At 36.7% G+C, this 26,357-nt stretch overlaps 1 protein-coding gene across 3 annotated transcripts; it reads right to left on the reverse strand.

The window, feature by feature from the left end:
• Nucleotides 1-1,381: 1,381 nt before the first annotated feature.
• On the reverse strand, nucleotides 1,382-23,377 carry LOC135683522 (uncharacterized). Of its 3 annotated transcripts, none has more exons than XM_065198791.2 (15): nucleotides 23,287-23,357; nucleotides 14,418-14,615; nucleotides 12,783-12,976; nucleotides 11,814-11,999; nucleotides 11,443-11,565; nucleotides 10,587-10,709; nucleotides 8,395-8,517; nucleotides 8,000-8,122; nucleotides 7,601-7,723; nucleotides 7,206-7,328; nucleotides 6,807-6,929; nucleotides 6,408-6,530; nucleotides 6,012-6,134; nucleotides 5,614-5,736; nucleotides 1,382-4,301 (listed from the first exon to the last, which is right to left on the reverse strand). In XM_065198791.2, exons 2-15 carry the CDS (start codon nucleotides 14,576-14,578, stop codon nucleotides 3,853-3,855), a joined length of 2,220 nt encoding a protein of 739 aa, XP_065054863.2. In that variant the 5' UTR covers nucleotides 14,579-14,615; nucleotides 23,287-23,357; the 3' UTR covers nucleotides 1,382-3,852. The 3 variants fall into 3 exon arrangements, with proteins under 3 accessions (XP_065054863.2, XP_065054862.2, XP_065054864.2); XM_065198790.2 differs by having other exon boundaries at nucleotides 1,384-4,301; nucleotides 22,901-23,377; XM_065198792.2 differs by lacking the exons at nucleotides 14,418-14,615; nucleotides 23,287-23,357 and having other exon boundaries at nucleotides 3,165-4,301; nucleotides 11,814-11,866; nucleotides 12,783-12,868.
• Between the last annotated feature and the right edge of the window lie 2,980 nt (nucleotides 23,378-26,357).

Below are 26,357 nucleotides of genomic sequence, written 5' to 3' on the forward strand. Positions count from 1 at the left end.
TAACTATAACATCAGGTCAAGCAATGGCAAATTTCTTGTAGCCCATCACAATCAACTCAAGGCTTGCCCTTTGCCCCTGGGCCAGGGTCAACCATTCCATCCAGTCCCTGAAACTCCAGGGATAATTCCTAGGGAGGGTTTTCCAGTTGTCCAGCATGAAGAGATGCAAGGAGTTGTTCAAAGGGGTACTGCCAGACCACCTCACCTTCGTCAGGTCATTAATCCCCCCCAACGTTACGGAGAGGTTGTTGCACATTAACACAGACCAACCTTTGCTACACTCAACATTGTAAGGGAGGGGAAGGTGTAATGTACTAGCCTGTAATCAATCTATATGTCATCATCTCTGTATCATGTTTGTAATGTACTGCTGTCACTATGCTTTGTACTCTGTTGTTGTTGATTGATTGTAACCAGATTCGTGTATTATAAGTAATTGTAATTAACAATGTAAGTCAGTCGTGATTCAGAATATGATGAATACAGGCGTATAAACCAGTGTCTTTTATTAGCGTTAACGCTACACCAACATGCAAAAAATCAATGTTGGACGATATATTGGATGCGTTTGACCTTGGGGTCATCCATAAAGTACGTACGTAGTTTTAGAGCAACTTCTCGACCCCCTCCTCTTTGTACCCACATGTAGGCTTTTCGTGTACTCCCCACCCCTTTGCGAATACTGCGTATGCTTATATCTTTTTAAACCCTCCCTCCGTTTCAAGGTATAATGCAAATAATTCAGAGTTTCCAGGGAAATTCAGGGATTTGTCCATTTATGTAATCACGTGATACACATCGAAGAAGATTCTTTAACATTGAGCCTACATAGTTTTTATCGGAAGTTCATCAAACAGAGCAGATTTTAGAAAGGATGAAAATATGCAACAAACTTCCCATTAACATCTCTGCCATATGAACAATGAATGAGCAAGTTTGCAAGGTTCAAAGCTCACGTTTAAGAATTTCTTAAGCGTACGTACTAAATTCCCATTACACCCCCTCCTCCCTTGCACCCAAGCGAACGATTCTAAAACAAATTTTGTTTTTTTCAATATTCGATGTAATGTTGGATGCGTTTGACCATTCCATTCAACATTTCACCCAACATTTCACTTTCTGGGCATGCGCATAATTCAAATCACTTTATTGTCATTGAAGCCAAGGTGAATCCAGATTCATTTGTGAGCAACATTTTTCAAAGTTATCGAGTGCCAATGGAAAGTTAAAGCAAAGAGCAGAATTATAATAACCGAACAATTGATAACTGAGGAAAGGGTGGCGGATTAGGGCAAATGTAGCAGTGACGTGGAGAGTCACAGTAGCGAAGGCGGAAAGCTATACGTTTCAACGTGTTTTTTTTTCGAATTCCTTCACTTTTGTTTTACGCGCCTTTTTATCATCTGTAAACCAGTGCTGCAAACATGTCGCTGCGCAGGCGATGCACGGTGATGGAAATGTTGGGCGAAATGTGGCAAATCTGGCAATGAACCTCGGTTCAAATTCAGAGAATTTTGAGACATCTGCAAAAGTAGGCTTTGCCGTTTTGTGAAAACGATTTATGTAGCAAAGAGGGAAGAATAGATTTTCCTAACAGCAAGAACAAGATGTTCAAATATCTCGTTGTGATTATTTATTCTGTTTGTGTTCCTGCGGCAAGCTTTCGGTTGAATGGTTGAATCGGTCATTGTGTGCAAAATTCAGGACAAACTACCAGATGGAAATTGTGATTGCTGTTAATGGTCCAAATGCTAAAAAAGCTGAAAACATCTTTAATTATAGTATCAAACAATATCAAGCAATGAAACCAACTGCCATTTAGTTCGCTGCTCGAATAAAATTAAGGATTCAATCGCTTCAAATGTTTTGGAACGAATGAAAAAATAATGGCTTGATTTCCCTTTATGTCGTAAGCTAAAATCTGTTTAATGCTATTTTTATTGATAAAATCATCGTCCCTTTTCCCGGAGCAAACAAACTACTGGCTTTCCCAAATAGAATTCTAGACAGAAATCAGTTTGCCTACAGGACCTATTTTTTCCATTCGTGTACGATGAGTCATTAAACATTACTTTATGCCTCTTATTTTGAAAAATTATATATCCTACGCAATACATTTGAAAAAAATCTTGCAGGCACCTTTTGCAAAACAGTTTGTGCCCGCAGGCACAAAAATATTCTAGGGAGGTCTGAATGAATTTTGTTCAGGGAAAAATCAATGCAGTGAGCAAAGCCAATTTTAGCAAGCTTTGCTTCCATGTCTAAAGCTCTCATCTTTAGATCAGACTTGATTTCGTTCAATCTTGGATCATATACTGTGCATTATATTCCCTTTTTACACCCAACTTTTTAACAGTTTTTGTCATGAATGGCTCTTTTGTGGCATATTTTCTTCATATTTTCTAGATATATATTTACATTTCCTCTCTAGTATAATCAGTTGAATCAAGAATATTCCCAGAGAGTCAAGGTCAACATTTTGGCATAAGTAACAGGCCTAAGCAACATTTACTTTGAAAGTAATTACTTGTAGAAGTTTACTTGGAAGTCAACAGTTTTTAGTCTAAGAGTAAAGACAACAGGATTTAGTAGTTTTTATAGTAGTAGATCTATCAGTATACACCCAACATATTTTCTTCAGGAATTCCCCATTGTCTAGTCTACAGGTAAACGGAATCTCCTCTGGCACCATTGTCAATTGATTTAAGAGCTCTTTGATGAAACAACAAGGCCAGTTTCCCCGTCTAGCGAAACTTCAACTCTACGAATTTCTTTTTTCATGCTAGCCTTACATTTTGCTTTGACATTAAAGTGGTTTCCAGAAACAGTGGTGAAAATACTATCAGCCGACAGATACCTCTCCTCTTTGAACTTTCTACCGCGGTCCAAGGTTTTGATGATTGCGCTGCCTTTACCACGAGATTTTCTATGGATCTCTATCTCCTTGACGAAGAAAAGTGGCATTTCTTTCAAGCTTTTCCCCCAAACGATATTCATATTAGATTCTACCTCAGATTCTGCAGCTTTTTCGACGTTTTTGCAAGGGAACTTGGTCGCACAAGTATTATCCACATCCATTATTTCCGCTACAAACAAATTTTATCAAGCTAGACCTCGATTCCAGGTGACTGGGATACGAGGCTAATGGAAAAACTCAGGAAAGGTGTATTCCAACTTTAAATGAAGCATTGAAAAAAGCATCTGGGATGTAGTTGTCAGGGAGATCGATACATCGATATATATATTATGTATATAGAAAAAATCGCGTAACCGAATTTGAGTATAGGTATCGTGTGCGTGTAGGTATTGCGTGTATTCAGCCAGTCTGTATAGATACACATTGCAACTTAACCATATATCATTAATAAATAAAGTTTAAAATAGTAACAATAGGAATTCAAAAAACTACTATTTTACTTCGCAAAAGGTATGGTACAATTTTTAAAAAAAATGTGAACACTGTAATACAATAATTGCTAATTTGTAAGTAAAACGGCCTTCGTAGAATTTTCCTGACCGAATGTAATCAAATTTATGAAATGTATTACTCAATTTTATAAAGATAACAGATTGAAAAGAATTCTTCCCAATATTTCATCATTTACATGTTACTGTTCATTAAGAAATGCGTCTGGATGTTTATAGTTTCGAGAGCCATTTACGGTCGATTCAAGGACTTCACTCCTTTCAATAATTGTTATACATATATGATGAAAACCATTGAGCATACAACGGAACTAGTTAAAAATGTTATCTTTATAGTTTCATATAGGAATATCATCTAATATTCTAATCCTAAAGAGATGCGAAGAAGCTTGGATTCTGCGGTGGAGTGAACTGCTAGAGACCATGCTAGTTGGCTACAGAAAAGGGGGCCGTCGGAAAGGTACTGTTTGGTACAATGGCTGTTTGGTATTCAGGCGTTTGTATTGTGTCGATATTTGGTGTCACACTTGAGGCATGTGGTGGAAAAGGTGCTAACTCTGCTAGTGGATAAGAGGCATCCCCTCCACTGAATATGACAGAACGCTGTGGCATACACTGCTGCCACCGCTCTCCATTTTGCATAAAGGTACCATTTGCTGAGGTATTGGCGGTGATGTATGCTGCTGAGGTAGCAGTTTGAGAATAGCTCGTTTGTATTGCTGTAGAAGGCACCTCAGAATCATGCGATCTCTTGCAACAACAAAGAACGACAGTGATGATAATAAGTATTATGAGGACAACACCGACGACTCCACCGATGGCTCCACCGATGTATATTCCAGCTTTGCTTGCACTTTTAGAGGAAGACCCGTCACCTATAGAAACAAATTTATTTCTTATAAAAAAGTTGCTGTTTAAAAAAACAATGCATAATCTTTTGTAAGAATAAAGTCTAAAAAAATTTTAAGGCTAAAAATAAAAGGCCTAAAAAGCTTCATCACGAATTAAATTTTTTGTTTAACTTACTTTTCTTACAAAGCAAAACAATTTTCACTACACGCCATATATGTCAGTGGCGTGTCGGCCATGTATGCTGCGCTTGCGGCGCAAGCGTAAAAAATTCTTGAAAAATACTAAAATTCTTGCGACAATTTTACCGGTGATAAATACGTTGCAATGTCAAAGTCAATGTATAATATATTCCGCAATAAATGGCTTTTTCTATGTGATCTTGCTTTGAAATTCTTACATTTAGATGGTTTCTTTCTTGACGATTTTGATGGCTTACAGGGTGGGACACCTAACAGAAATGATTTTGCTGGCCATTCCAGCTGTTTTCTAGAGGAAAATGAACATGAAGTACCACAGGGTTCTCAAACCTAAGGGTATTTTCAAAATCAAAAATTTATAATCACGATTACATTGTATTACTGCTTGGATTTAAAAAAGGTGCATTTGCAATTTTATTTATTCAACATAGACCTATATAATAATTTACCGCATGACGAAGTTCTGCGCTCACGCTACGCCACTGATATATGCATATGTTTTGAAACATTCTTTGCCTGTCTACAGTGTGGCTCTGTGATGAGATTTTGCATTTTGATGCTACATTCGTTGCTCTATTCTCTTATTCCTTAAGTTTAATATGAAGCAACACTTGAAACAAGAAGTTTTTATCTTTAATTTCAACGCGAAATTTCAGCTTGTGTCAGGCAAGAATAATTTAAGAATAATTTTAAGATTAAAATTGAAACCATTTCAGAGAATTGTGGTCATTGCTACCATTGAGCGAAATCTTTGTTAAAAGAGGAAAAATTTGAAACCTATAAACATAATATAAACATAATAAAACTTAATTGGAGCTCATTCCTTACGACGACCGTAATTGTGCATATTGCATTAGAACTGCCCCTGAGAACATTCATTAGTATCTAAAGGAAGGAATTTCCGTAGCTCAGTACAGAATTTGAATAATTTCCTTGTAACAATCCCAACGCCCATCCATTTCAAGTACTTTCGATTCAGCTTAACTTCGCAGATTTTTGAAAATTTTTTCGATATTATTGAATTTTCTCTCTGTTTTAGAATTGAGATGAGAATTGAGAATTGATCTCTATTTTAGATTAGAATTACTGTCGCTATCGATATTTGCAAACTTATTTATTACTTCGACAAAGTTCTTACCTTCACAACTTATTCCAGTCCCCTTATATCCACTTTTGCACGTGCACATGTATGAACCGATTGTATTTGTGCATATTGCATTAGAACTGCATCCATGGGTCCCTTGAGAACATTCATCAGCATCTAAAATTAAGAATGGTTGTTCTTTAATAATATCAGTTGGTTACTGCAGAGTATATAAATAACCTCTATATAAGAAATCCTTGACCCATTCATTTCAACTACTTTCGATTCTGCCTACTTTAGTATCATGCATATCATAGAATATTACGTTAATAAGGCATCTTTCAGTTATTCTACCCTTTTCAACCATTGCTGTTCCAAAAAGCAATTCGCAAATTTGTCAATATTTTCATAGATTCTTGCGAACTTAGTTATTTCTTTGAGAAATTTCTTACCTTCACAACTAGTTCCAGTCCCCTTATATCCACTTTTGCACGTGCACCTGTATGAACCAATTGTATTCGTGCATATTGCATTAGAACTGCATCCATGGGTCCCTTGAGAACATTCATCAGCATCTAAAATTAAGAATGGTTGTTCTTTAATAATATCAGTTCGTTACTGCAGAGTATAAATAACCTCTATATAAGAAATTCTTGACCCATTCATCTCAACTACTTTCGATTCTGCCTACTTTAGTATCATGCATATCATAGAATATTACGTTAATAAGGCATCTTTCAGTTCTTCTACTCTTTTCAACCATTGCTGTTCCAAAAAGCAATTCGCAAATTTATCGCTATTGTTATCGATACTTGCAAACTTACTTATTCCTTTGACAAATTTCTTACCTTCACAACTAAATCCTGTCTCCTTATAGCCATATGTGCATGTGCACCGGTATGAACCGATTGTATTTCTGCATGTTGCATCAGAACTGCATCTATGGGTCCCTTGAGAACATTCATCAGCATCTAAAATTAAGAATGGTTGTTCTTTAATAATATCAGTTCGTTACTGCAGAGTATATAAATAACCTCTATATAAGAAACCAGTGACCCATCTATTTCAACTAGTTTCGATTCTGCCTACTTTAGTATCATGTATATCATAGAATATTACGTTAATAAGGCATCTTTCAGTTCTTCTACTCTTTTCAACTATTGCTGTTCCAAAAAGCAATTCGCAAATTTGTCACTATTTTTCATAGATTCCTGCAATTTTACTTATTCCTTTGAGAAATTTCTTACCTTCACAACTAGTTCCAGTCCCCTTATATCCACTTTTGCACGTGCACCTGTATGAACCAATTGTATTTGTGCATATTGCATTAGAACTGCATCCATGGGTCCCTTGAGAACATTCATCAGCATCTAAAATTAAGAATGGTTGTTCTTCAATAATACCAGTTGGTTACTTCAGAGTATATAAATAACATCTATATAAGAAACCAGTGACCCATCCATTTCAACTAGTTTCGATTCTGCCTACTTTAGTATCATGTATATCATAGAATATTACGTTAATAAGGCATCTTTCAGTTCTTCTACTCTTTTCAACTATTGCTGTTCCAAAAAGCAATTCGCAATTTTGTCACTATTTTTTATCGATACTTGCAAACTTACTTATTCCTTTGACAAATTTCTTACCTTCACAACTAAATCCTGTCTCCTTATAGCCATATGTGCATGTGCACCGGTATGAACCGATTGTATTTCTGCATGTTGCATCAAAACTGCATCCATGGGTCCTTTGAGAACATTCATCAGCATCTAAAATTAAGAATGGTTGTTCTTCAATAATATCAGTTGGTTACTGCAGAGTATAAATAACCTCTATATAAGAAATGGTTGAACCATCTATTTCAACTACTTTTGATTCTGCCTACTTTAGTATCATGCATATCATAGAATATTACGTTAATAAGGCATCTTTCAGTTCTTCTACCCTTTTCAACCATTGCTGTTCCAAAAAGCAATTCGCAAATTTGTCACTATTTTCATAGATTCTTGCGAACTTAGTTATTCCTATGAAAATTTCTTACCTTCACAACCAAATCCTGTATCCTTATATCCACTTTTGCACGTGCACATGTATGAACCGATTGTATTTGTGCATATTGCATTAGAACTGCATCTATGGGTCCCTTGAGAACATTCATCAGCATCTAAAATTAAGAATGGTTGTTCTTTAATAATATCAGTTGGTTACTGCAGAGTATATAAATAACCTCTATATAAGAAATCCTTGACCCATTCATTTCAACTACTTTCGATTCTGCCTACTTTAGTATCATGCATATCATAGAATATTACGTTAATAAGGCATCTTTCAGTTCTTCTACTCTTTTCAACCATTGCTGTTCCAAAAAGTTATTTTCAAATGTATCACTATCTTTTATCGATACTTGCAAACTTAGTTATTCCTTTGAGAAATTTTTTACCTTCACAACTAAATCCTGTCTCCTTATAGCCATATGTGCATGTGCACCGATATGAACCGATTGTATTTCTGCATGTTGCATTAGAACTGCATCCATGGGTCCCTTGAGAACATTCATCAGCATCTAAAATTAAGAATGGTTGTTCTTCAATAATATCAGTTGGTTACTGCAGAGTATAAATAACCTCTATATAAGAAACCAGTGACCCATCCATTTCAACTAGTTTCGATTCTGCCTACTTTAGTATCATGTATATCATAGAATATTACGTTAATAAGGCATCTTTCAGTTCTTCTACTCTTTTCAACTATTGCTGTTCCAAAAAGCAATTCGCAAATTTATCACTATTGTTATCGATACTTCCAACCTAGCTTTTCCTTTGAGAAATTTCTTACCTTCACAACTAGTTCCAGTCCCCTTATAGCCACTTTTGCACGTGCACCGGTATGAGCCGATTGTATTTGTGCATATTGCATTAGAACTGCATCCATGGGTCCTCTGTGTGCATTCATTAACATCTAAAAAAAGAACTTCAGTCCATCTCTAATTTCGTGAGCAAAACAATAAATTATGAAAAAATAGAGTATTTTGATTTATTAGAGAAAGGAGATCGAATTCTTGATTACGGCAATTAAACCTTTGGATGAAGTAAGCCAAAAAAATTCAAAATAAAATGCATATTACCAACCATGCTGCAGATAGTTCCATTGCCCCTATACCCACTATTGCAAGTGCATTGGTATGAACCAGCCGTATTTGTGCATAACGCATTAGAACTACACTACACCCATGGGTTTTTTGCGGACATTCGTTTACATATAGAAGTAAAATTATCAAAGTTGGCCACTATTTATTTAAGCCAACTGAATGAAATTTTGAATTTTCGACAAAAAATAAATGATAAGTAAATATCTTTTCTCAAGCGGAGCATCATGGAAGATTGATGCTGACTCAAAGTTTTCGATTAAAGAAGATTCAACTTTGCTAATGAGTCTTATCATCTTTGGCATCAAATGCAAGAATTTAAATGATCAAAAGAATGGCTGACATTCACTTAGTTACATGCTGTTACCTTCGATTGTCACAATAAAGCATCATATAACACTGTTTAGCTTGTCCATGCAAGACAATGTTCCTAAATATTGCACTGAAATGTCTTCAATTAACGAATACAATTTTTTACAATGCGATGCTGTCTTCGTCTTATACTGATGTGAAATATAGTTATTAATTAAACTTCTTCTCTTTCTCCCACAGCCAATTTCTCTCTAAGGAATAATCTTCTAATAGGTCGGAAACTTTGTTTTTTGAAAAATAATTAGAGAAGACACATATTTGATGTAAATGTTTGCTCTGTGTACCTTTAAGGATGAAAAAACCACTAAGGTTGCTTCCCTGGGTAAATTTGATTAGGGATTATATACAATAGAATTCTAATTTGATTGAGAATACCTGCTTATTTTTATGATTTCTTTTTTTACAAATTAGGCATGAACTTTAATGATTCTTTTCAAAAATTTATTAGCCGAGATGTTGAATCTCGAAGCATATATCTTTCTTGGAAGCAAGCTACTTACATACTTTGACTTGACCGAGAGAAATTTCCTTCCGAACAACGAAAGAAATAATTTATTATACCTGCAGAGAACAAGCCCTTTTTTCCTTGGAACTTTTTAAAACCATGTCACCTGATCGATTATGTATTAAGAAATATGTTTATGTAAGGGCAAACTTCAGAGATATTTTCACACTTTTACTTAGAAAAGAGAACTTCAGTGCTAATCACGATATTGAGCCTAAACTTGAAGATATATAAAATTTAATTAGGTCAAAAAATGCCTTATAAGTCAATCCATATCTACTTTCTGTATATCTGTCATTTCAAGCACAGTGATTTAAACAGACCATACTTTTTTGAATTGGCCTTAAATGTTAGCACTGAAGAAGAGTTAGTATTGTCAAAAAAAATTTAACAAGCTTTGGCTATATTAGCAAAACATTTGTTTTTTGATTTACAATGAAATTGCACTAAAATCTTTTCAACTTAAAATGATACTACAAGAAAATGGGCATCACCATCATAGTATCTTTATTGCTGGTTTCTTTAGTTATCTTTTTTCCTCATAAAAAAGTATATTTTTTCTATCCAATTATTATCCCAGATGTTGATAGGTATTCCGTACAAATCTATACTTAAAGAAGCAAAATTTAGAAACGTCCTAAGGAATTGAAAATTATGAATTCTAGTGCTTTTTTTTCAACATTTTGTATTTTGCTATATATAATTATGTTAAAAAGTAAAAGCAATTTTAAAGTTCTCTTTCGTTAAAGTGTCTGAAAATTTTCATACCGATTGTGATTTTACCTCATCTATAAAAATCTGGGAGTAAATAAGGACTATTGAAAACTCTATTTTTTGCTCTTGGAATAAGAACCTATCATATTGTATCACACTGAAACAGGTTCTTAATTACAAGGTACATAAATTAGGAAAAACAGCCTCTAGGTTCTTATTTTCGTAGGTTCTTATATGCGGGGATTTACTGTAATTTTACAATCGTCGGCTTAAAAGTATTCTTCTTCATACCTGAGCAGCTTGTGCCAGTTCCTGTGTAGCCGCTTTTGCAGAAACACCTATAAGAGCCAGCCGTATTCGAGCAAATAGTATTAGAACTGCATCTGTGTGTTCCTTTGATACATTCATTTACATCTGAAATTAAAGATATTACATTAGAAGGTAAAATACCTTCTTCACTGTACATAATTTATGAGCTTTTTATTTAAAACACAAATGTTGTGTTACCCTTCAGATATGTCTGTGTTCTTTTGTAGATTTTGCTTTGGTTCGAAAAAACAATTCCGGAAGTGAGTGGTATCAAAACGAGGCAGAAAAGTTGCTCTTTCTATCTTCTTGTCTTTTTATTGATTTCAAAAAGGCGTTTACATCAGTTTCAAGTCACGTGAATGGTGTAGCACAAAATCCAGTAATTATATAGCGCCCTACTCCCTCCCCTGAGTCTTCCCACTCAAAATTCAAGTAGCATTGCAGCTTTGAATAGAAAACAATTAATCTCTCTTCATTTCTTCATATGAATGATATATGGCAAACCAACTTTCTTTCAATTCATCAATTTCAATCATGCACCTTCTATCTTACCTATTGAGCTATAGATTAATTCTCCCTGTGTTTTTAAAAGAGCCTCCATCTTACATTTAAATGCTTTAAGTTGTTTGATTTTCCAAGCAAAATTAAATTCTTGCCATGACGTTATTGCAAAATAGTTAAATTCCTCATAAAAAGCATATTTTTCCATCCAGTTATGTCGAAAGATTTTCCCAGATGTTGATAGCTATTCCGTACAAATATATACTTAAAGAAGCAAAAATTAGAAAAGCTTCTACTAATTTTACAATCGTCGGCTTAAAGAGATGATTCTTCATACCTGAGCAGCTGGTTCCATTTCCTGTGTAGCCGCTTTTGCAGAAACATCTATAAGAGCCAACCACATTTGTGCAAGAAGCATTAAAACTGCATTGATGGGTTCCAAGTAAACACTCATTTGCATCTGAAATTAAAGATTTTGCATTAGAAGGTAAATTATCTTCTTCACTGTACATAATTTAAAATCAAACTTTTGCCATGACGTTATTGCAAAATAATTTAATTTGCTCAAAACAAAATTGATTTTCAAAATCAAGATTGACAAGGAACGTAAATTTGCTTTTTATACAAGAATCCAGCTCACAAAAAATTGTAACATGACTGCAGCAAAAAAATTGATTATTCAAGGAAAAATAGGCTATGTAAACATACCATAGGCCATGTAGCCGACAATGACACCACGAAATCCAGACAAAGTGATGGGCCTATTCATGAATAGATAAACGTATTTGTTTTTAACAGTATACACTGAATGAGTTTTGATACCGCAGATCATCCCACTTACAGTAGTTGCATTAGATAATATGCTTGATGAAGTTGTGTAGCGATAAGACGATGCTAAAATAAAATTATAGAAATCAGTTGCACAGTGACATTCTTTTTTTCTACAAATTATTTAGAATATATAACAAATGCAGCAAAAATTAACAGATTCATTTTGGATCTTCATTGGAAACCTTTTCTGAGCCTTGTTGTGAGTTTTTTTCTCAATTTACGAATGTCCATGGACAAGAAATGGACCTATTCGATCTATAGAATAATAAGAATGGAACTTTTCATGATAAATGACATCACGAATAAAGTTTATTCAGAAAATCAAGTTCACGGACCAAGGTAAACTTATGGGATAACAAAAAAACCTAAGTAAAATAAAATTTTGTTTAGATCATGCTAAATCGACTATGGTTATTGGAGAGCTGTTATCGAAGTAAGGATAAGTTCCCAATTCTGCTTTAATCCTCTCCCTATTCACAGTTTAAGAACAAAATTCTGAAACCATCGTCTTATTTAAGGCAAAGTTTCCGAAGCAGATAACGTTGATTTTTTTAAAAATAAGTTTCTAGGAAAAGTCAAATTTGAGGAAATGTAGAAACTTATTACAGAATTCTTCAATGTATATCATGAAGGCAAGATCAATGTAACAACTCTCAGGAAAATGTTCGTAAAGTTTCAAAAGAATTAATAACAGCTCTCTTCTTGAAGATTTGTCAAAACAATAGGAACTGTTCTTTAAGAGTAACTGTTAAGTGTATCAAAACATACTTAATATAGCCCAAAGAAGCAATAAACCAATGAAAAACCTCTGGTATATTTGAAACAGACATTAAATGATTTATTTACCTTTCACTTCAAAATAGGAACCATATGAGTAACAGTAGGCAGAAGGTGGTAGGTATAATGAAATGTCCATCACAGCAACCCATACCGGATTATTACCGGCGTAATAGCGCCTCCAACACGGGGTGTTGCTCGCGTAGTAACTGTAGGGCCAACCAGAAGAGTAGAAGGTTGCTGCTGCAGAGCTATCGCTGTAGCTATAAAGAAAGCACTATATTTGGTAAAGAACAATCTTCAAAAATGTTTAGTGAAACTAAATTGTTTTCATTCCAAGTGTTGCTTTGCAATCCAATAAACGGAGCGAGCAAGATTCAAATAAACAGCGTTGCCATCACCTAATTCTATTCTATCCAAACCAAAAAGACTCAAACGATTTGAGTAAAAATTTCCTAATTTGTTTTTGTGCAGAAAATATGCCTCTTTACCTGCTATTTTCATGCATAAATTATTCTTGCATTCCTATTCTTGTCAGCCAGTGCAGTGGGAAGGTCAACCTGATTGCCTCCCTGGCACGCGAGCCCTTAATACCATCAAAAAGTTTGGAAATGTATTCAGAAATCTTTAAGTGATAGAAACCAACAAGAGTTACCTAGTGGACTATCAAATTAGTTGAAGTATATATTATCGGCACTGACCGAAATCATGCCAAACAAATTGTTCTCCTGAAAAAGTTCTAGCAACCAACAATGTTATGCGTTACTGTATCTACCCGCATAAAAGAACCCAGGTTTTTTCCTGGCGGCCTAAACCGGCTGCCAAGCTGCTATTCTCGATTTTTAAGAAGGCTCTTATATACAGACAAGCCTTGCACAAATTAACACTGTTTCCACTTCAAGAATTCTCACTGTCAAAGTTAAACCAGCGTCATTTTTCTGTTCAATTTCAACCAGTCACAATCATCTGTCTTTTTTGGAATGCACAATGAAAATGCAACCTTTGATAACCTGATTTACTTTAATCTTGTTTAATTTGCCAACGCGAATAGGGTGTAAGAATACCTGTTTGAAATAATTTGTGTACAAAAGATTATGAAATCAAAATTGTTAATGTGATATATATTTATTTTAAATTGCGGGAAGGTTTGCTGAACTACAGATCCAAAGAGCGCTTTGCAAATACATTTCCGACAGGATAAGAAAATAAAACTGGTAAAAAAATAAAGGGAAAGAATGAAAAGATTAAAACAGAGAAGTTTAATTTTCAATGCTTATTTAATTGCTTTTCATTTCACTGTGAAGTGTTGTTCTTATTGATGTCAAAATTCATGGCTGGGTCTCAACCAAAAAACCCTTTTTCATCAAAATGTGCAACGATAAAATTACCTCAAAATTGGGAATGATCTAGTAAAAAGCTAACAAACATTCATAAACTCCAGATTATGTAATGCAGAAACTGCGACGCATACAAGGCATTAGGAAGAGATCTGAAAAGATTTAGTTTGGTAGGGGGCTACCCTGCTAAAAGTCAAATCATATTACTTTTGCATTTATCTAAGCACAGTATGAAAATTTCGAGGGGGCTCGAAGCCATCCAGATCAACGACACTCTTCCCCGCGGGCCCTGGTTAAATGAACACCTTCTGTTTCAAATATTTTTCAGAAGTAAAATAAGAAAAGAAAAACACAAGTTTATACGAACTAGCAACTTGATGTTGCTGAGCCGCCCATCCGTGATGATGTTTTGTTCTTTAACTGGTATGTCAATGAAAAACCGGTTCGTGTTACGGTACGATCTGACCTGAACACAATCTTTGCATATCCATCGTAGGAATACATATTGAATGGCTTTGTGTCAATCATATTATCGGAGCAGTAACTCCCAATGCTATTGTATGATCTGAAATGAAATCAGTAATAACATCGATCATAAAGCTAGAACCAGGAATGAGGTCCTTCAAAAGTGGTGCAGATTGTTCCCGTGTGTTCTTTGAAAAATAACCAATGTTTTTCATGGGTGATTTTTGACAAACATTTTTTTATATCACAAATAAAATAAACCCAAAATTAACTACATATAAATATTCTGTTTATGCCGTAGCCGGAAAAGACATGATGTCATCTAGCTCCAACTACGACAGCACTTACATTAATATTGAAGTACATATACAGATAATCTGAATGACAAAAAAGATAAACTACAACTTCACCGGGTGTCTTAGAAGGAACACTTCCCCCCGTCCACATTATTGCTGTTAATAATTAATAGAGTACCATCATGTTGACATGGAAACAGATCAAGCTATACAAGGAAGTAGTTCATCACAAGACTCCTGGTACAAAAATTACAGGAAAAAAAGAAAACAAAAAAAAAATAAAAAAATGCTGCTGCTGCTTTGCGATTGAATTCAACCTGAAAATCTTGTCGTATTTTTGATAAACAAAATTGTTGTTTCTTGATCGACATTTAAAACAGGGATTTCAGAGGGCAGATCAAAGAGATCTAGCCGCATTGAGTCAAACAAGGGGCAGTGCAAAGCAAAGTGCTCGTTGTCTTTCTTGTCAGTACCGCGAACACAAAATGAAGTTACCGACCTTATACTTAGACCCCGTTTACACGGGATCGTTCCCAAACTGGCTTTCCCCTTACACGGGAACGCTCGGGATCGATCAGCTATCCATGCTTAATTGGGTTCGCTTTGGAAAGCGTTCTAGTTTGGGATCGATCCAGTTTGGTCTATGCAAGTACTTTCAAGTAGAGGGTCTGGGACACAGGCTAACTCAAGTGGGATAGTTCACCTCTCATATGAACGTAATGTTATTTCTTCATACAAATCAGTTTATCGATTGGATCTCGCCTCAGTGGGCTATCCCACCTCAGTGGGAGAACTCTTTGTAAGAATATCCGGTATATAACAACGAAAGAACACCCAAATTCGAACTTCAATACTTCATTTCATATTCTCACGCATAACATAATATAACATAACATAACGAACCGGGCGCATGCCCAACATAACATAAATACGAGGCTAATAACGTCACACCTTTCCTCCAACAAAAGAATAAACGGAACAGTAAGATAATAGAAATAATTGTTTTTAAAGTTTGCTAATCAGAAGTTGTGGCCAGTGAGGTAGTCCGGCCGAATTACTTTCCTGCCACTCCTTGTCGTTACTGGCTGGTAAAAGTTCAATTGCCTGTGATCAAATCTGGTCTCAGCAGGTCTGGCGGCTGCTGTCTTTTCTTCAGTAGCATCAGGTCGTGAGTGAGGTGACTCTTGCGGATCAAATTGCTCCATTTCAGATTGGTGATCTTCATAAGGTCGAGCCACTGCTTTCTGGGGAAAATGATTGAATCTTCTTCATCTGCAAAGAAAGGCTCTTTGGTTTGACGTAGAAACTTTCGATTTCGTCTGAAGATTCTTCCATCTTCGGTTTTTACATTATAAGATCTTACACCAACTTGCTTTATGACACATCCTTTGGTCCAGCGGCCTGTTCTGTCGGAATTTCTTGGCTTTATCCGGACAACATCATCTTTCTTTAATGCACTTAGCTCCCTTGTGCCTCTGTTATAATACTTTGATTGTACCTCTTTCCTCTTTCGAAGTTTTTCTTGGACACCAGTGACAACCTTTGGTTTAAGGAGCTTCTTCGATATGGGAAGCAGTGTTTTAGCTCGTCTGCTAAACATACGCTGGGAAGGAGAGCTTTCCATCCCCTCAGACGGCGTGTTTCGCCATTCTAGTAGCACAAGATAGAAGTCATTGCCAGATTCAGTCGCTTTTTATATTAGCATCTTTGCAGTTTTGACGGCATTTTCTGCTTTGCCATTGCTCTGTGCGTACTCTGGCGAGCTTAGCTCGGTGGTAAATTCATATTCCTTGGCAAAATCCTGAAATTCTTTAGAGGAGAAAGGTACGTTATCACTCATGAGCTTATCTGGTATGCCATGAGTAGAGAAGTGTCGCTTGAGCTTCTTCTTAATTTCCCCAGCAGTTTTGTAAAATAGACGATCTATCTCAAAGTAGTTGGAGTAGCAATCCACAGTACAGAGAAAGTCTTTGTTGTTGACTGTGAAAATGTCAGCAGCAATTATTTTCCAGGGGCGGCTTGGGATTTCACGAGGAATAAGGGGCTCTCTGGTCTGGTTGTTTTGGAATGTGTTACAGATTTCACATTTCGAGATGAAGTCGATAAGATCTTTGTTCATGCCAGGCCAGTAAACTGCTTCTCTGGCTCTTCTGAGGCAGCTCTGTATTCCTGTGTGTGTTACATGCAGTTTATCCCGGATCTTTTTGCGCAGTGTTTCTGGAACAACTGCTCTCTGACCCTTGAATATTACGTCATCCTGTGTTGCTAGCTCGTCTCTAATTGAGAAGTATGGATGAATACATCGAGGAAGGGTATCTTTTCTTTCTGGCCACCCATTCAAAATTATTTCTTTCAGTGCTTGTAAAGTGTTGTCACATTTGGTTTCTCGCTGTATTTCCTTCAGCTGTGGCTCAGAGATGGGGAGATAATTTGACATGTGGATAGTTTCGACTTCTTCTTCAGTTGCGGACTTTTGTCTCTCACTTGTCGGCAGGTATGCACGAGAGAGTGTGTCTGCTAGAACAATTTCTTTGCCAGGTTTATAGCAGATTTTAACATCGTATGATTGCAATCTTAGTAGCAACCTTTGCAGTCTCTTTGGAGCAGAGGCGAGTGGTTTGCTGACGATTGAGACAAGTGGTTTGTGATCCGTCCAAAGTGTAATCTCTCTGCCATAGACATAGGTATGGTGATGTTCCACTCCAAATACTTGTGCAAGCAGCTCCTTCTCTATTTGGCTGTAATTTTGCTCTGCAGGGGTGAGGGCTCTGCTTGCATATGACACGGGACGTCCCTCTTGCATGAGCACGAAACCAAGCCCCTTTGATGATGCATCAGTCTGGCCTTCTGTTGCTGCCTTATGGTCAATATACTTTAGAACTGGTGCCTCGCAAATTGCTTTTTGTATGTCAGCAAAAGACTTGTCATGATCTTTTCCCCATACCCATGGTGCATCTTTGTGGGTCAAACTTCTCAGAGGTTCGCATACTTCAGATAGTCTGGGAAGAAACTTGGCCAGGTATTTTACCATGCCAATGAACCTTTGTACACCAGCGACATCTTTCGGCTTGCTCATCTTTGTGATGGCTTCAACTTTTGCGGGGTCTATTTTAAGACCATTCTGTGTTAGGGTATGACCAATGAAGGAAACTTCATCGCATTTGAACTTGAATTTGTCCTTGTTCAGCTTGATATTTTTTTGTTGACAACGTTTCAAAAGTGCCACCATGTTCATGTCATGATTTTTGACAGCTTCTTCGTAAGTTTCTCCTCTACCGGTAACAAGAGCATCGTCAGCGACTGCATACACCCCAGATAGGCCTTCAATGCACTGATCAAATTTGTGTTGAAAATGTTCTGAAGCTGGTTTAATTCCAAATGGCATCCTGAGGTACCTCCAACGCCCCCATGGTGTCTGGAACGTTGTGAGCATGCTTGATTCTTCATCGAGCTCTATTTGAAGGTACCCTTCCTTCAGGTCAATTTTGCTGAATACCTTGACACCCTCTAGCTCTGGTAGCACATCCTCAATAAGCGGTAAAGGATAATGACTTCTTTTCAATGCTTTGTTGAGGTGTTGTGGATCGATGCACACCCTCAGTTTCCCATTTGGTTTTTCTGCAATGACGAGATTTGATACCCAATCTGTTGGACTTGTAACTTTCTGAATGACATGAAGATTTTCCAGCCTTTCCAATTCAGCCTTGAGTTTGGCTTTGAGAGCGATTGGTACTCTGCGAGGCGGCATGACAACAGGGGTTTGTGACTCATCAACATCTAAGTGCAATTTGCCTGGCATGTGACCCAGACCTTCAAAGACATCTCCAAAACGGTTCTCTATATCTGCAATACTGAGTGGAGCCACTGCGGTGGTCGATAAGACTGTTTCCATGACAACCGTTGGTTGTGCCTGTTGATGTGTGCTGTTTGAAGCAATACTGTTAGAGCTAACATTATCTACATTTGCGTTAAAGATATTAGCATAATTAACAGTCAGAAGTCCCATCTTTTGTGCTGCATTTGCTCCTAATAATGGCACATAGTCACCTTTTACAACAACAAATCTGACAGTGTACTCAGTCTGGATCTTTGGGTTTACTACCTTAAGTTTACAAATACCATTTATCGGTAATAAGGCTTGGCTGTACAGGCGCAAAGAGTGATCCGATTTTTCAACTTTTGTGCCTGGAGGAACGAAGTGTTCTGGAAGGACATTACAGGTAGCACCTGAGTCAATTTGAAAACTAATTTGCCTGCCTTTTATAATCATGGAGGCAAAAATTTTGTTCTTAGGAGGGGACTGGGACACAGCATTTATTGCCAGATTATTTTTGGGTGAAATTTCAACAATGAGAATTTCATCATCACTTGAAGTGTTTTCTTCCTTCACTGCATGTATTTTGGCTTTAGTAAATGTATCTCTCATACCTGGTGATTTCTTCAAGCTGCACTTCTCAACAAAATGGTTTCTCTTACCACAACCAGAACAATATCTGCCAAAGGCTGGGCAACTCTCTTTGTTTCTTTTATGGCTACGCCCACAAAATTTGCAGTCGGAAATAAAACCTCTTGTGTCTCCAGTGGTCTTCCTCGGGCTGCTTTGCTTTCCAACATAATGGGCCATGAGGTCTTGATTATCATCTTGGCCAGCAATTATTTTTGCTTGAGCAGTAGTTGTTTCTGTGGCCCTGCATAAGTCAATGCATTTAGATAATGAGAGTTTTGGTTCTTGCAGTAGCTTACGTCGCACAGCATTGTTGTGAATGCCACAAACAATTCGGTCACGTATCAACTCATCATTAAGTGGTCCAAATGCACATGTGGCTGCGAGGGCACGCAAAGAAGCCGCATAAGTTTCAATTGACTCTGTAGGGCCCTGTGTACAATTATTGAGTTTATACCGTTCGTAAATCACATTTGTTTCTCCAATACAGTAAGTATTCCATAATTCGAAGATTCGCTCAATGTTTTGACGTTCACCCTCCTCCTGGTACGGAAGTGAATTGTGTATTCGAAGGGCTTCCGGTCCTATGCAAGTGATGAAAGCAGCCACTCGAAAATTGTCTGGTTTAGACTTCAAATTCGTAACAGTTTCGTACGCATCATAGATTTGCTTCCATTGCTTCCAATTCTCTGCCAAATTCCCTTCTAAACTTAATCGTGGGGGTAATGGCACGTTAGATATGAACGCCGATGTTCCGCTATTTCCTTCAGAGGAAGCACTAGGCCCAGGCACGATTGGATTCGGATCTGTCATCGCGAAACAAGAACCAGCAAAGCAATCATTTACCTCCTAAACATCAAAGATGGGTGTTTCACCTGACACCATGTAAGAATATCCGGTATATAACAACGAAAGAACACCCGAATTGGAACTTCAATACTTCATTTCATATTCTCACGCATAACATAATATAACATAACATAACGAACCGGGCGCATGCCCAACATAACATAAATACGAGGCTAATAACGTCACACTCTTCTCATATGAACAGACCTTTAGTGTCAATTTGAAGTACTCCTTGTTATCATACCCGTAATCTATATTTGTTCGATACCATGTATTGGGAAGCACATCATATTTCTCTATTTACGAGCTACATATAATTCAATCTCATTAAGTTAATATACCTTAGCTGGGCCCTGCAAGCAAATTAAAAAATATAAATTATTCAAAAACTCAGATAAGGAAAACTTCATTAAATGATTTATTTTTTAAAGGCGGGTTTACACCATCGTTTTTCCTTAAACTTTTTTTCGATATTGGACCGCGATGAATGACAACGATCGTGTAAAAGGCTAAAATGCTGAAAAAAGTTTGATGCTATCTGTCGTTTTTAATCCGCTTAATTGGCGATAATGATCCATCGTTGAAGATTTTATTTTGACTCCGGGTCAAAATAAAATCTCTACCATCATTTTTTTTCAAAGGGGCCGACAAATGCTGACGTCATGTCAGCCCCGGGGAGAGAATTTCGAGACTTTTTACTAAGTATTCGCGTGAAGAAAAGATTGGATTCATGCTCTGAGAACTAAAATAGTCGGGGAAGGTAGTTAAAACGGGCAGGGGACTATTTTTAGATAAAAAGAGGTTCGGGTTTCAAAAGTTTTCTTTGAGAATGGCCCGTCCTTAGCTACACATTAAGGCCCCGTTTACACGATACCGTTTTCATTTGATATCGGATTCATTTGATATCGGATTGGCCTTCTGTTAACACGAGAACGAATGAATCCGATATGCTTCATACCGTTTTTGCGTTTTCAAATGAAAACGACCTGAATGCGTTTTCAAATGAATCCGATTTGCCTCTGTTCTCGTGTAAACAGCCGAATCCGATATGAAATGAGAACGATGCCTCATTATCAGAAACAGTCTTGTGTTCATTTGCACATTGGGCGCCTTTTTGAAAAACAAAATATTCAAAGATGTTTGAAATTCTTCCTCTGATTCTTTTGGGTACCTTTCGATAAACAATTCTTTTATCTTGTCATATTTTGATTTGATGCTTTCCCAATCCTTTCCTTCGTATGAGCATTGCGAAGAATAAGCCTTTAATGTTTCCAGTAACAGTTCATGTAAAAATATCTTCTTTGGCTTTCTCTTTCCCCATACTGAGTTAGTTTAGTTATAATTTCGCAAAGTTCTTGTTCCCTGAAAGCGTCGGATTTGGCGCCTAGATGGCTTCCTTGGCAAAATAACAAAATGCTACTGCGCAGAGAATGTAGAATAAAGGCGAAATTCCCGCAGCGCCCACCCAAAACGTATTCGTGTAGACAGAGCCCCAATCCGATATGATATGAAAACGGTATGGTGTAAACAGGGAGAAATTGCATATCGGATTGGGAAACCGAATCCGATATCAAATGAAAACGGTATCGTGTAAACGGGGCCTAAATGACTGGATGACAACGTGATTGATGGGCGATGGAGGGGAGTAACACTGGCTCTTTTCTGGAACCTTTACTCGCTAGACTAAAGGGTAATAAGCCAAAAGTTTAAGCCGAAAAAATTAGGGAAATATTCGCAGAACATTTTTATGCTCCTGGCGAGGTCCAGATAATTTTTAAATGTGCATTTTGTCTATTGGATGGATTGTTCTATATTTGTGTTGCTCAAAACCTTTAATGTGTAGCTAATGACGGGCCATTCTCAAAGAAAACTTGTGAAACCCGAACCTCTTTTTATCTAAAAATAGTCCCCTGCCCGTTTTAACTACCTTCCCCGACTATTTTAGTTCTCAGAGCATGAATCCAATCTTTTCTTCGCGCGAATACTTAGTAAAAAGTCTCGAAATTCTCTCCCCGGGGCTGACATGACGTCAGAATTTGTCGGCCCCTTTGAAAAAAAATGATGGTAGAGATTTTATTTTGACCCGGAGTCAAAATAAAATCTTCAACGATGGATCATTATCGCCAATTAAGCGGATTAAAAACGACAGATAGCATCAAACTTTTTTCAGCATTTTAGCCTTTTACACGATCGTTGTCATTCATCGCGGTCCAATATCGAAAAGAAATTTAAGGAAAAACGATCGTGTAAACCCGCCTTAACAGAGTTTTTTGTAATCATTGCAAAGTCTTGGGAGAATATTTTCCAATTCATATAAATCAATGCCAACATTTTGTTATTTGAATTCCTTTTGTTTGAGAAAATTCCAATATTGAAAGGTTCAGAAAAGGGAAATTTCCAATCAAATGACTTCTTTTGTGAACGAGTTTTTTTTTCATTCCAAAGAGGAAGTTCAAATCAAATGATTTGTTTGTTAAACAAGTTTTCCTATTCGATATTGCCGAGATATGAAAATGGAAATTTTGCTGCTTGAATTACCACAATTTCTTCGAATCCTTTGTTTTCCTCTTTCTAACAACAAACAGGCTTACTGTTTACGTTCTAATTTAGCAGGTAGTTTGTTTGCTCGTGTAAAGACTAAGAGGTGGCGTTTTTAACGAAACCATGACCATCAATCATGAAAACACAACATGATCGGAGACAATCTCGGAAAAGCGATAAAAGTTTTTATAAATCGTTCTTAAAAAATTTACATATCTTCAAAATAAATATTCCTGTGCATGGCTGCATCCATACCTCGTGAGAAATACTTGAACAGAGTCATAACAGAAAATTGGTAGATATCCTTGAATGTTGAACGATATCCATTTGATTTCCAAGTAGAAGTAACTGGAGAACGAGTAGGAACTAGCAGGTATGATGTAGAATGTACAGTGCTCATCATTTGAGTAGTTGAGCCTCGACAATGTTTGCAGAGAGGTTGTCGCGTAATTGTTCGAATCATAGCACACTCCACTGGCATTTTTGAGCAAAATTGCCAAGGCATGCCAGAAAAGGACGAAGCTTGATTTCATTTCTGTGAGGCTTTGAACATAAATGTTTTACATTAATGGTAAACTTGAAGTTTTCCAGGAAGTCTATAAAAAGTTTCTCTGTTGAAAGATTGAATGAGAATGTATTACCTCCGGGATTAAATTGTGAAGTCTCTGGTGATCAACGTGGATTGCTGCACGCATCTCTGTCTGAAAGATATTTGTTTATTGTAATGCGGAAGCACCAGCGTATAATACCCCCGCAGCGATGCACAATGTCTAATCCAGTGGCGGGGGGGGGGGGGGGGCGCCAAGTGCAAAAGTCGCCCCCCCCCTTGAGTGCAAAAGTCGGCAAAATCACCATTCGGCAATATCTGATATTTGCTATTTTATCATTTTCAAAAAATTATAATATTAATACTTCGATCATTTGGTGCCTTGTTTCCAATAGCACTCCTTTTCAAAGAAAGCAAAGTAGAATTGATATGGAGGATAGGTCAAATAAATTGTCAGAGAATCCAGATTTTAACGCAAAATGCCTAAACTCTGTCGAGTATTTAGAAAGCCTTCAGTTAAAAAGCATCCAGAAAAAATGAGAAAGGGGAAAAAAGGAAGAGTTTGTTGTGAAGCAATGTACAAAACCGGACTGTGTAAGGCCCTAATCTGCATAGAGCCTATAAAATACATTAAAAAAGAGATTGAAGTAAGGGGTATCTCATTAAGAATTTGTTAAATTTCTCCTTAATGTAAAGAGGCTTTTACTCATTCCTTTAAGCTTATCATATTATTAAGATATGGATTGAGAATTTTAACGTACTTTGTTGTTATCTTTAACTATATTCTTTTAATATCTCGCAGTATTTCGTTTCATTTCGTTTCGTTTCATTTCGTTTCGTTTCGTTTCGTTTCGTTTCGTTTCATTTTGTTTCGTATCGCTGATTATAATAAGCCTTCCTTTGAACCATGCTGGTTATAGCGTATGATAACCTATTTGATGCTTTTGAAAAAAAAAGAAAATCTCAGAAAAGTTGTTTTAAAAATTTGAAATTTAATATCATGTATGAACAGAACGGCTTCAAATTTCTCAAAGAAAGTTCATTGTGAGCTAACCTGATTTTTTTTAAGTTAATAACAAGTTTGTGGAAGGTTAGGTTTAGCTAAGGACAAGGGAAGTCAGAAGAAGGTTTAGCTTTTGGTAAACCATGAAAGTCATCACATCCCATTTTGGGAATAGTTCAAACTAATTTGAGCCATTTACCATGAGCCACACCATTTGTCATGTAACAGTCGGCAAATATCATACTTTTGCCCTCCTGAAATTTTACGAAAAACCGCCACTGACTAACTCGGGCTTCAGCATTTCATTTTCTATTCTCACTCTTCAAACATAACATAACGAAACTGGCGCCTGCATCCGTGCACAATGATGTCACAATGGGACATCAAAAAATGAGAGCTGAGGGCCCTCTGTAAAATACATACTGTAAAAAAGTTACGACGTGGTTTAGTTGAACCTTTCTTTATAAATTTACAAAATGATTCTAAACCTTTGAATTTCGTATTCCAACAAATGGTTACAATTTGATGTAGACTGCTTTAGAATTGAACGGAAGCAATTGCAAGTAAACTGTGCTAAAATCAGCAATCATTGAATTGAAACTAGATATAAAGAAAGGGGAAAATGACCCACACTTCGAATACAAAGCGCGGAAATCCTGTCCTGGTACTTTGAAGACTCTTGCTCAACCGGCATGCTTTGCTACTATAGTATAAAAAGAACACATAGATATGCCCAGACATAATCGGACGGATTTTGTCAAGACTGGACAGAAGAAAGTCTGAAGATTTTCCTCAAGGAAAAATGCGCTTTTTAGCGTCTTTCTCATGTCGTTGATACTCTTTGTAGAAGAAGAGATCCTGTTTACCTGGCAGCTTTTTTGACCAAATGGACTGAATAAAATCGTTGACACAAATTATCAATATGAGAAATGCAAGAAAAGATCCCTGTGGAACACCAAAAAAAATCTAACTCTTCCATTCACGATGTAACACAATTTTTCGAAACCAACTTTGGATGCCAGAGACGATTGAAGGAACTAAAGCAACTCAAATTTATTCCACTTTTAAATTATAAATATATTTTACAGTTCTTTCTTTAGATAGTTAAACGCCTTTAACGTCCAACCAAAAAGTGCTTTTGTGCTGTGCTGATGGCTTAATGTAGAACAGAAGCAGTTAGCAGCAGCACCACCGTGAAGAAAAAGGGGGTTAGGGCTCCGTTTGGAGCAAATCCTATAAAGCAAATTTCTAATTAGGGCATTCCTTCATATTCATATATAAGGTAGACACTACAACCTTTCTGTATGGCAAAAGCTCAACACGGATGTATTTTTCACGAAAGACTAATAGCTAACAATGAGCCATTGCGCCACACGCAAGCATCTCATAATGCATTTTCAGACTTTCTAAAATAAATTTAGGTAAATCGTATTACGAGGAAGAAACAACAACCTTTCTGTATTACAATAGCTCAACACGGATGTATTTGATTAATACTGTACTATTTTCGATGCAAAAATGAAAACATGTAACACAGTAGATTTCAAATTAAGTTGCTATTGAAGAAATGGGTGATCCCTTCTAAGTCTCCCCACCTGAAGTCGAGTTCACTTTTTATATATGTTAGTTATATATGACATATAGGCAAAACGATACGTGGTCTCACTAAAGCTGGCTCCAGTGAATCTGGTTATATATTAACAAGATTTAGATTGCGAGGAAAACGAAGAGGAAAAAAGCATTTATAAAAATTCCGAAAGTTAATCATGCACAGTTGCCGTCACAACTTGAGAATTTTTCAACCAGGGGTAACGCCATTCAAAATGGAGAGAATAAATATACTGTATTTATATTTTGGATTTATCGGCAAAAAATCACGAAGGTTACAACATGGATACAACAAGATACCACTGCTAGCATTTCGCCCACATTCTAATTAAACTGCTACATTGTTAAATTCAGAACTGACCAATACCGCACACTGGGCATTGATTTCATTAAAAACCGTTCACCGCCGATTTTTCTCATTGCCGAAATACCGCCCAATTGTAGGAAGATTACCGAATTACCCACCGAGAAAAGGCAAATACCGGAACAGCGTAAACCCCAAACACCCCCCCCCCCCCCGCCCAATATCATACTGCATGAAAATACAAAACCCA

The sequence above is a fragment of the Rhopilema esculentum genome, chromosome 7 (assembly GCF_057945365.1).
Source record: "Rhopilema esculentum isolate cy_ngs chromosome 7, ASM5794536v1, whole genome shotgun sequence".
Taxonomy (NCBI): Eukaryota; Metazoa; Cnidaria; class Scyphozoa; order Rhizostomeae; family Rhizostomatidae; genus Rhopilema; species Rhopilema esculentum.